The 12,082-nt window shown below is 45.4% G+C and overlaps 1 protein-coding gene across 3 annotated transcripts in view; it reads right to left on the bottom strand.

Annotated features, from left to right (window-relative positions):
• Window positions 1–12,082, bottom strand: part of LOC121856404 — a 61,049-nt gene that overhangs the window by 20,140 nt on the left and 28,827 nt on the right. For all 3 annotated transcript variants that reach the window (XM_042351986.1, XM_042351984.1, XM_042351985.1), the window contains 2 exons: window positions 9,674–9,789; window positions 8,543–8,568 (listed from right to left, as the gene is read on the bottom strand). In XM_042351986.1, the coding sequence (XP_042207920.1) occupies window positions 8,543–8,568; window positions 9,674–9,789 (142 nt within the window). The remainder of the gene's footprint in view (window positions 1–8,542; window positions 8,569–9,673; window positions 9,790–12,082) is intronic.

The following is a 12,082-nucleotide window of genomic DNA, read 5'->3' on the forward strand; positions in this document are numbered from 1 at the left end:
TAGGTTAGGTTAGGTTAATCTTTAGGTAAAATAAGCTGGGGTTAGATTAGGTTAGCTTGGTGTTAGATTAGGTTAGCTTGGTGTTAGATTAGGTTAGCTTGGTGTTAGATTAGGTTAGCTTGGTGTTAGATTAGACTATGTTATGTTAGGGTGTAATGGTTAGCATCCTCGCCTAGCAAGCGAGTGAACCCAGGTTCGATCTCCTGGCAGGGTGAAACTATGGGCAAGTTTCTTTACGCCATTTGCCTCTGTCTACCCAGCAGTAATTGGGGACCTGGATGTTAATCGATTTGCGGATCGTATTCCGGGGTAATGGTTAGCCAGTGCAGTTGGCGAGTTGTCCGGTCTTCTCGAACTATTCCTTAACACTGGGTCATGCAACTCGTTAACTTAGGGTGTGGTTATTGTGTTGGCGACAGCTTCTACACCTTAAACAAATTCACGTCTAGGTGGTCCTTGGGCCGGCCATTCCCATACACGAGGGTCAACCATCTTAACATAACACACACAAAACCTCTATGGCCTCAGAACATCGAACCCGGGTATCTAACCTAACAGAGAAACCAATGAACCATATCCCTCACTGCAAAACACGAGGAAGACAAAAATTACCTCCACGATCTTGATATTTGGTTAACATTTAAAGAATATTTCTCTCTCTCTCAGCGATGAATATTTTTTTTAGATCGTTGATATAGATTAAAGGTATTTGGTGAGGGATATTGTGAGAGATTGAGGGAGATTATATTGATATTTGAGAGGAATAGTTTTTTATAATGTTGGACTGTCTCTGTCTCTTTATCTAGCTTTCTGTCTGTCTGTCTCGTTCTTCCTTCCTCCCCCTCCTCTGTCTGTCTCCCTGTCGTTGTCTGTCTGTCAGTTTTTCCCCCCCTCCTCCCCCTCTCTCTCTCTCTCTGCTTGATTGCGAAAAAATCTGACATTTATTGCATATTTTTAATCTATGGAGGGAGACAAAGGTTTACATTGGGATAATTAACCTTTTGTGTCGTAAAATGAAATGGTTAGGTTAGGTTAGTGTTAGGTTAGGTTAGGTTAGTTTAGGTTAATGATAGTTTAGGTTCGTGTTAGGTTAGGTTAGTGTTAGGTTAGGTTAGTGATTGGTTAAGTTAGTGTTAAGTTAAGTTAGTTTAGGTTAATGTTAGTTTAGGTTAATGTTAGGTTTGGTTAGGTAGTTAGTGGAGTTCATTGAAGCACATAGCAGATAGTTAAATGAAATAGGAAGGTAATTATTGCAATGTAGGAACACTGCTGGTGAAATGTTGACGCAATTATTTTTATACTGACGACATTACTTCTCTCTGAGGGGCAGCTGAGAGAGAGAGAGAGAGAGAGAGAGAGAGTCGTAGATATATCCCTCCTTATCTCCCCACGAAACAACCACAAAACACACACACACACTACACACACACACACACACACACACACACTACACACACACTAGTAGATAATTACAAACACTTTAACGTCAAAACATAAACAGACGCAAGAAAAATCGAGACAGAAGTCACTTGTGGGTGTTGTATATGAAGTGTAAACACGCACACATGTCCACCCCTGTGTGTGTACCTTCACCGAACAGACCACCATCAAGTACCTGAAGTCTCTGATAAACATACATACATACATACAGAGATAGATAGATAGATAGATACATACATACATACATACATACAGAGATAGATAGATAGATAGATACATACATACATACATACATACATACATACATACAGACAGACAGACAGACAAAGGCAATTGGATGCGCTTCAACTTTTACCGTGACTAATAAAACAAGGGTTAAACAAACAACCATGAGTCAACACACACACACACACACACACACACACACTCACTCACTCACACACACTCACACACTCACACTCACACACACACTCACACACACACACACACACACACACACACACACACACACAAACAACACACACACACACACACACACACTCACACACACACACTCCTCACACACACACACACACACACTCACACACACACACACACACCTCACACACACACACTCACACACACACACACACACACACACACACACACACACACACACACACACACACACACACATCACACACACACACACACACACACTCACACACTCACACACACACACACACACACACACACACACACACACACACACACACTCACACCTCACACACACACACACACACACACACACACACACACACACTCACACTCACACACACACACACACACACACACACACACACACACACACACACACACACACACACAAACAACACCATTAACCTATCTGGCACCCCCTGGCACCCAACCCTGGCACCATGTTTACCTGGACGCTCAGAGTGCCAACCGAAATAGCACTCACCCACTTGCTTCATTGTGCTGGGGGAATGGTTTCGATTTTTCGTCCTGTGTGCATGAAAACCCGCCTTCGATTCCTCCCTAACTCATTTGTGTATTATATTAGGTGTGTAATGACCTAATTGGTTACCTTTATAACACCTGTGATGGTAATTAAGCGGTTAATAACATTATTGGTAACGTTAATAACACGGTGGTTGGTAATTATGGGGAAAATAACCATCAATACTTAACAACGAAATCATCAATACTGAACAGCGAAAAACTAGATGATACTAAAAAGCGAAAAGTCATTTACCCCCAAAACATCTCTATTGTCAGTTGGTGAAATTGGTTCATTTAAGTTGAAATTGTTGGTGGTGACAGGTGGGTGGGGGAGGAGGAGGGGGGGTCAGAGAGGTGAGGAAGAGGAATGAGAGGGAGGGTGAGGGAGGGAGGGAAGAGAGGGGGAGAGGAGGGCGTGGGAAGGTGAGCAAGGGGAGGGAGAGTGAGGGAGGAAAGAGAAGAAGAGAGAGAGAGAGAGAGAGAGAGCAATCAAGCTATCACGTGTTATTATCAGCAAGTTAACATCTCCCCCTCCCCCCACTACCTCTTATCACCCTCTAAACACGTGTCCTCATACCCACCCCTTAAGTGCCACTCCAAAAACCACTTAAGCGTCACTTAACCCCTAAAAAACCCACAATTTATCACATTTTTTTAATATATGTATAAACAATAACAAACTACAATATGTATACATCAACCGGTATACATAGAGTAGTATTAAGTATGTATAAGTGTCATGTATACACGAATATACTGAAATATACACAGTAGGTCTCAGAATATTCACTTCGCATCGAGTAATTTGCCGATATCAGAAATCCTTGTTATCGGTAAATTGAAATTGCACCCGATATTAAGGTACTGATGATCTGATATCGGGGAGGTTGTATGTTTTACCGATTTAATGTATGACGATTTAACGACCTTGAGAATGATGCCCCTTACCTTCCCCCCTCTCCCTCACCTACTCCCTCTCCCTCCCTGACCCCTCTCCCTCACCCCTCCCTCACCTTCCCTGACCCCTCTCCCCCCACCCCCTCCCTCTGCCCTCTCCCCCACCCTCCTTACCTTCCCCCTCTCCCTCACCCTACTCCCCTCTCCTCCCTGACCCCTCCCTCCCTGACCCTCTCCCTCACCCTCCTCACCTTCCCTCCTCTCCCTCACCTCCCCCCTCTCCCTCACCTCCCCCCCTAACCCCTCTCCCTCACCATCGATCCCACTCACCTGTACCCTGCCCAGGTGAGAGGCCACTTAACACAGCTGTCCCTTCCATCATCCGTCACATTATCCTATCCCATCACCCCTCCCATTACTTCATCCCATTATCTGTTCCCTCCCATTATCCTCCATCATCCCTTTCCCATAATGTTACCTTCCCATCATCTCTCTCCTCCCCTTCCATCAACACCCCACCTCCCCCCTTCCATCACCCCCTCCCCTCTCCGCCACCCCCTCCCTCTCCACTCCACCCCCTCACCCCGCTCCTTTCATCATCACCTCTCCATCACCCCTTCCATCTCCCATCCCGCATCTTTTCACATTACCATACCACCAATATCAGACAAGACAGCCAAGATTCGCTCACTCAAACGTATATAACATTAATAACCGATGTGACCTGATGTTATAGTGTGTTAACGAGGTTGGTGTGTGTGTGTGTGTGTGTGTGTGTGTGTGTGTGAGGTTGTTTGTATATGTAGGCTACGTAGGGAGACTATGTATGTGTCTGTCTGTTATGTATGTATGTATGTATGTATGTATGTATGTATGTATGTAAACACCCTTAACACAACAACAGACAAACTAATTTGCATACGACAGAATTTATAACAACAAAACAAAGTAGAATAACGAAAACAACACTTAATTACTGCTACCTGTCATATATTTTCACCCAGACAGAGAGAGAGAGAGAGAGAACCTCGTGAACAAGACAACAGGTAATTAGAAAGACCAATTCACAATCATCAAGGTGTAATTGTGTTTTCATGGGAAGATAAAAAGCAATTATATACTTACCTGAATATTATAATTACAGGTGAAAGATTCTCAAAATATCATTCAGGTAATTTGGTGCCTAATTGGAGGTGTAAGATGGTGATTAAGTTAGGTTTACAAAAGGTGTGTTTGACTCAGTGTATGTTTATATATGCAGGTGTTTTTTTCTGTTTACTATATGACTGTGTTTACATGTTTACTATATGACTGTGTTTACATGTTTACTATATGACTGTGTTTACATGTTTACTATATGACTGTGTTTACATGTTTACTATATGACTGTGTTTACATGTTTACTATATGACTGTGTTTACATGTTTACTATATGACTGTGTTTACATGTTTACTATATGACTGTGTTTACATGTTTACTATATGACTGTTTACATGTTTACTATATGACTGTGTTTACATGTTTACTATATGACTGTTTACATGTTTACTATATGACTGTGTTTACATGTTTACTATATGACTGTGTTTACATGTTTACTATATGACTGTGTTTACATGTTTTGCTATATGACCACTTGTTTACAATATGACTGTGATACACTAAGGGTCCCTGACATGTTGAAAGATCATTTGTTTACATGTTATGTTTACAATATAGCCGCTTGTTTGCACGCTGCCCCCGGTAAAACAAAGCTTCTCTCAGACTATGTTAATTAATTGCCCAGTTTATCCTGAGTTTGTTAATTTAACGAAGAATTTTGTTAATTTATATTTAGATTAACTTTAATTAACACGAGTAATGTGTGTGTCTGTGTGTGTGTGTGTGTGTGTGTGTGTGTGTTAAGGTTAGAAAATCGGTGGAAAAGGTAAGAAAATCGGGACAGAAACTCGATTTTCCTGGAAGAGAGAAATCGTGCTTAAGACCGTTACTATATATGCATAGGTGGGAAGGGGAGAGAGAGAGAGAGAGAGAGAGAGAGACTAATTAAACACAACAACTCATTATAAAGGTGACCTCATTAAAGCATCATTACACGGGTAGTTAGGGAGGTGTGACCTAATTAATATGGTAATTATGAGGGCCGTGTGTATTAAGGACACACCCTATTTACCCATTTATCTGCCTGTCTACCCACTCACCCACCCACGAACCCACATTCACCCACCCACCTACTGCCCACCCACCAGACGCGGTAAAAGCTCTCCTTGCCTCACTGACATCAATAGTGAGAGGGTGAGAGATGAGAGGGAGAGATGAGAGTGAGATAGTGAGAGGGAGAGATGAGAGGTGAGAGATGAGAGGGTGAGAGGGAGAAGTGAGAGAAACAAGTGAGAGGTGAGAGGGAGAGATGAGAGATGAGAGGGTGAGAGGGAGATAGTGAGAGGTGAGAGGGAGAGGTGAGAGGGTGAGAGGTGAGTGGGAGAAGTGAGAGAAACAAGTGAGAGGTGAGAGCGGAACCAATTTCTCTCACCATTTCACTCGACACAGAAGAGATAATTTAACTCTGGTCTCTTGTCCAGTGAGAGATCTTCCTCCTCCTCTTCCTCCTCTCCTCTTCTTTTTATTCCCTCCTCCTCCCCCTCTTCTTGTCCTCCTCCTCCTGCTATCTGTTCTTCTTCCCTCTTCCTTCTCTTCCTCCCTCCTCATCTCACCTCTTGTTCTTCCCTCCTCTTTCTCTTGCTCCTTCTCTCACCTCTCCTCCTCCTATCACTTCTTCTTGTTGTCCTCTCTCTCTCTCTCTCTCTCTCTCTCTCTCTCTCTCTCTCTCTCTCTCCAGTGTTGTGCCAGACGTCTCTTCAAAACTTTTATTTCCTTAGTTGAGGATTTTCCTATTATTGCCCTGTGTCTGTCTGTGTTTTGGTGTGTACGTTTGCTTGTTTTCCCCATGTGTGTGTGCGTGTGTGTGTGTGTGCGTGTGTGTGTGTGTGTGTGTGTGTGTGTGTGTCCAGGTCAGTAAACTTGTTAAGGAACTCCTTCTTCTCCCTCTCTCTCCCTTCTTCTCCCTCTCTCCCCTTCTCCCTCTCTCCCCTTCTTCTCCTCTCTCCCTTCTTCTCCTCTCTCCCCTTCTTCTCCCTCTCTCCCCTTCTTCTCCCTCTCTCCCCTTCTTCTCCCCTCTCTCCCTTCTCCCTCTCTCTCCTTCTTCTCCCTCTCTCCCCCCTTCTCCCCTCTCTCCCCCTTCTTCTCCCCTCTCCCTCCCCTTCTTCTCCCTCTCTCCCCCTTCTTCTCCCTCTCTCCCCTTCTTCTCCCCTCTCTCCCTTCTTCTCCTCTCTCCCCCTTCTTCTCCCTCTCTCCCCTTCTTCTCCCTCTCTCCCCTTTCTTCTCCCTCTCCCCTTCTTCTCCTTCTCTCCCCTTCTTCTCCCTCTCCCCCTTCTTCTCCCTTCTCCCCTTCTTCTCCCTCTCTCCCCCTTCTTCTCCCTCTCTCCCCTTCTTCCTCCTCTCTCCCCTTCTTCTCCCTCTCTCCCCTTCTTCTCCCTCTCTCCCCTTCTTCTCCCTCTCTCCCCCTTCTTCTCCCTCTCCCCCTTTTCCCTCTCCCCTTCTCCTCTCCCCCCTTCTTCTCCCCTCTCTCCCCCTTCTTCTCCCCTCTCTCCCCCTTCTCCCTCTCTCCCCTTCCTTCTCCCTCTCTCCCCTTCTTCTCCCTCTCTCCCTTCTTCTCCCTCTCCTTCTCCCTCTCCCCTTCTTCTCCCTCTCTCCCCTCTTCTCCCCTCCTCTCCCCCTTCTTCTCCCTCTCCCCTTCTTCTCCCTCTCTCCCCCTTCTTCTCCCTCTCTCCCCTTCTTCCCCTCTCTCCCCTTCTTCTCCCCTCTCTCCCCTTCTTCTCCCTCTCTCCCCTTCTTCTCCTCTCTCCCCCTCTTCCTCTTCCCTTCTTCTCCCTTCTCCCCTCTCCCCTTCTTCTCCCTCTCTCCCCCTTCTTCTCCCTCTCCCCTTCTTCTCCCCCTTCTCCCTCTCTCCCTTCTTCTCCCTCTCTCCCCTTCTTCTCCCTCTCTCCCCTTCTCCCTCTCTCCCCCCTTCTTCTCCCCTTCTCCCCTTTCTTTCCCTCTCTCCCCTTCTTCTCCCCTCTCTCCCCTTCTTCTCCCCTCTCTCCCCTTCTTCTCCCTCTCTCCCCCTTCTTCCCTCCCCTTCCCCCCTTCTTCTCCCTCTCCCCTTCTTCTCCCTCTCTCCCCTTCTTCTCCCCTCTCCCCTTCTTCTCCCCTTCTTCTCCCTCACCCTTCTTCTCCCCCTCTCCCCCTTCTTCTCCTCTCCCCTTCTTCTCCCTCCCCCTTCTTCTCCCTCTCTTCCTTCCCTCTCCCCTTCTTCCTCTCTCCCTTCTTCTCCCTCTCTCTCCCCTTCTTCTCCCCTCTCCCCTTCTTCTCCCTCTCCCTTCTCCCCTCTCCTCTTCCTCCCTTCTCCTCCTCCCTCCCTTCCTCTCCCCCTTCTCCCTCCTCCTCCTCGTTAAGGGAGCTATTCCTCTCATCACCATCAAACAGTTTTACACAAAGGAAGGGAAATGGCAAAAACAGGTGATTTATGCAGGAGACTCTACTGGTAAACAACAGATTATGTGTAAGCAGTAAATAACCTAACCTGACCTAACATAACACACAGTCTAACCTACTAACAACAACCAACCTAAACTAACCTGACCTAACCTACCCTAACCTAACCTAACCCTTACCTGACCTAACATAACTTATGCCTAACCTCCTCCTAACCTGACCTGACCTAACTCCGTACCAGTTACTTTCTATATCACAACAACTCGTCCATTACAAACTTTTCTCTTCCCAAACCCCAAACTTTTACTAACCGCATTAACGTGACCAACTCATAAATACAAACTTTTTAACTAATGTAATAAACTTTGTCTCATATTACAAACTTTTGACGAAGCTTCACAAGTTGGAGATTGTCAGAGGCTATTAGACACGTGTTAAAATGTTTGGGTATTCATGGAGAAATTGGTTACCTGAAGATTACCTCACCTGGGTAACCTAACCTTACCTAACATAAATTACCCTAACCTAATCTAACTACTGTTAATATTATCTGTGTTACACACACACACACACACACACACACACACACACACACACACACACACACACACACACACACACACTCACCGGACAGGTAACATGGTCAACAGGTAAATTAACCTTCCTTACCTGAGCTGGGAAAGACTTCTTGACATCTGGAGAGAGAAAGAGAGAGAGAGCGATTATTATCTGACCTGTTGAGGGAGGGAGGAGGAAGGAGGAAGAAAGAGGAAAATAGGAAGGATGGTGGAGGAAGGAGGAAAAAATGATGGAGGTGGAGGAATGAGGAAGGAGATAAATTAATCTACAGGTACATACAGGTCTAAATTACAGGGGTACATACACAGGTAAAATCACATTACTGTATTAAATAAATCAACAGTGTTTACATTTCACGACAATGTGAGCGGAGGATTGAGTCCAGCCAATCACAGCTCGCGGCCGCATAATCCAATGCTTCGACACGGTCCACTGCAGCCAATCAACGCTCATCACGTCACAAGGTTTAACAACCAATCAGCTATCAGTTTAGGGTCAAATAGGGGGCGACGTGTCTTCCATGTACACTGATTCATAAACCAATCACCTATCACTTTAATACGTCATTATTTATCACAGCCAATCATAATACAAGTACACGATGAGGTCATTAGTCATACAAGCCATCTAATGTAGTGTGTGACGTCATGAATCATACTTGCCAATCATAAGCCACAATAACTAATCGATAGCCAATCGGGGTGGAGCCTTGATTCCGGGTAACATTTGGCGCGAACTTCCACCTTGTTGACATTGCTATCTCGACCAGGAAGTACTGAGAGAGAGAACAGAACAGACAGACAGACAGACAGACAGAGATGATCAGAACTCACCAAACCCCCATACGCGTGGATTCTACCCTTCATTAGTGCTATTATTACCACTTAATTAACTTACATACGAACAAGACACACTTTAATAACTCTTCAAAGTTATAATAAGCTAGACGGGATGTGACTAGAGACGGCGGGTTGCTTTGGGGGTAAAGTTATGATGTTATTCTACACTCTTGTTGTTATTGTGTTTGTTATTGCTGTTGTTATTGTTGTTGTTATATACGAAGCGAGTGCAATAACCACTAAACCACTGCCTATAACAGATTATATTAACATTTCAAACCGTAACCTTTGACCTCGGGCAATAAAAACACGTTATCATCATCATCATCAGCATCAAAATCACGTAAATAACCAAAAAAAATAACAAGGGAATTCAACTTACTTTGAGTCTTGGTATCTTGGTGAGGTGCAGCCACTGTAACAACCATCAACACAGCGGCTGTAACCACGACACACCACACTCCTCGCTCCACTACACGTTGTACCTTCATTATACACCTGGAAAATACATAATACAGGTTGTTACAGTGTATTTAATTGGTAGTTACAGGTAAAAATACATAATTAACGTCATTTGATTGTAATTAATTGCTACAGGTATAGACAGACAGACAGGCAGGCAGGCAGACAGACAGACACACAGACGAAGACAGGCAGACAGACAGACAGACAGACAAGATCCTGGACATACATTAGTACCAAGACTTGTGTGCAGCTACCGCGTCTGTCTTGCTTGTCTGTCCTGTCTGCCTGTCTGTCTGCCTGCCTGTCTGCCTGTCTGTCTTCTCCTGCCTGTCTCTCTGTCTCTCACCTGAACAAATAAGAGTTAATGATTTCAAAAGAACTAATCCAGCCATACACAGGGAAGACGTTCCTATTTAAATCGGTTACAAAAATGGGTAATCTGGTACGAAACTGGGTACGTAATTGGGCAGGTAATTGGGTAAGTCGTGGGGAAATCCAATTATCCTACAAAGAGGTAATGTGTTGGGGTCGGCGGCTCCTGAGAATAGGTAGATGTTGGTGAAAAATGAAGACCTCTCTCTCTCTCTCTCTCTCTCTCTCTCTCTCTCTCTCTCTCTCTCTGTTTTATTTTTCCTCCCTTCTTTCATTCACTCATTCCTCTCTTCCTCTGTTTCTTCTTCAATCACCACCTCCTCTTCCTCCTCACCTCCCCCTCCTCCTCCTCCTCCAGCCTCCTCACCTTCCTCCTCTCCTTCCCTCCCTTCCTCCCCTCACCTCTCCCTTCCCTCCCCCCCCTTCCTCCCTCCCTCTCCTCCTATCGTTCTCTCCTCCCCCCCCTCCCTCCCCCTCTCCCTCCTAGTTCTCTCCCTTCCTTCCCCCCTTCCTCCCTCCTCTCCCTCCCCTTCTCTCCCTTCCCTCCCTTCTCCTCCTCACCTCTCCTCCTAGTTCTCTCCCTTCTCTCTCCCTTCCCTCCCTTCTCTCCCCTCACCTCTCCCCTCCTAGTTCTCTCCCTGCCCACACTCAGCTTGTGACAGTGTGAAACCAACTCATTAATTTGCATACCAACTAAAAATTTCCCCCCCAATAGACCTTAAGTTCAACTGTTTACCTTTTAATTAGTACCTGCGACACACACACACGTACATCACACACTACATACACACACGTACATACACACACACGTACATACACACACACGCCCACGCCCACACAGCACCAAACAGATGGTGACCTACTCTCCTAAATTGTTTATTCCAGAAACATGTAACACAGTCCTACACGTACACACACACACACACATACACGTAATACATACATACATACATACATACATACATACATACATACATAGACATGAACATTTACTACCAAGAAGATGGAACCTCTCTCTCTCTCTCTCTCTCTCTCTTCGTCAAATACACTTCCCAGGTCCATCTCGCAGCAATTAGAAGGAGATTTTAAAAGGCGGAAAAAGGATGTTGATGGGGGGAGGAGAGGGGGAGAGGGAAGGAAAGAAGAATAGTGAATGGTGAGAAATGGAGAAGAAGGAGAAAACAGAGAGAGAGAGAGAGAGAGAAAGAGAGAGTAATGTAAGTAACAATCTCTTTCACAAATCCCCAAAAGTATAAAAATAATAACATATATACTTGTAGTGGGTGAGTAGAACCGCATTTTACTGTGTGTCGCCTTTAAGTTCATTACTACAACACAAACATTGACTCCTGTACTGTGTGGTGTATGACCTGACCTGACCTGACCTGACCTGACCTGACCTGACCTGACCTGACACACACAAACCATTTCATTCAACTTTCAACTCTATTTTTTATTTATTTTTTCCTTAAACAAAAGTAACTATTATTTAGGCCTATTTTTTGTCCTGAATTTAATAGATAAATAATTTTTTATGATTTTAATGGGTAGGCCTATATGGGGAGAGGAGGTGAAGGAAGAATGGGAGAGAGGGAGGACTGAGGGGGGAGGACTGAGGGAGGGAAAGTGGGGGAAGAGGGGAAGAGGACTGAGGAGAGGGGGGAGAGAGAGGGAGGGCTGGGGGGAGGTGGGAGGGGGAGGGACTGGGGGGGGTGGGAGAGGAGGACTGAGGGGAGAGGGAAGGAGGAAGAAACACAATATCTTATATCCCAGCTTGTTTCCTCCCACACACGCTGGGGTGAGGGAATAGAGGATTAGTCTCCCCTCCTTTCCTCCCTCCTCCTCCTCTGCCTTTCCTTCCACTCCCTTCTTCCTCTACTTCTCCTCCTTCCTCCTTCCTTCTCTTAGTCCTCGTCCTCTCCCTCCTTCTCCTGTACTTCTTTCTCTCACTTCT

This window comes from Homarus americanus, unplaced genomic scaffold, assembly GCF_018991925.1.
Source record: "Homarus americanus isolate GMGI-L3 unplaced genomic scaffold, GMGI_Hamer_2.0 scaffold48220, whole genome shotgun sequence".
Taxonomy (NCBI): Eukaryota; Metazoa; Arthropoda; class Malacostraca; order Decapoda; family Nephropidae; genus Homarus; species Homarus americanus.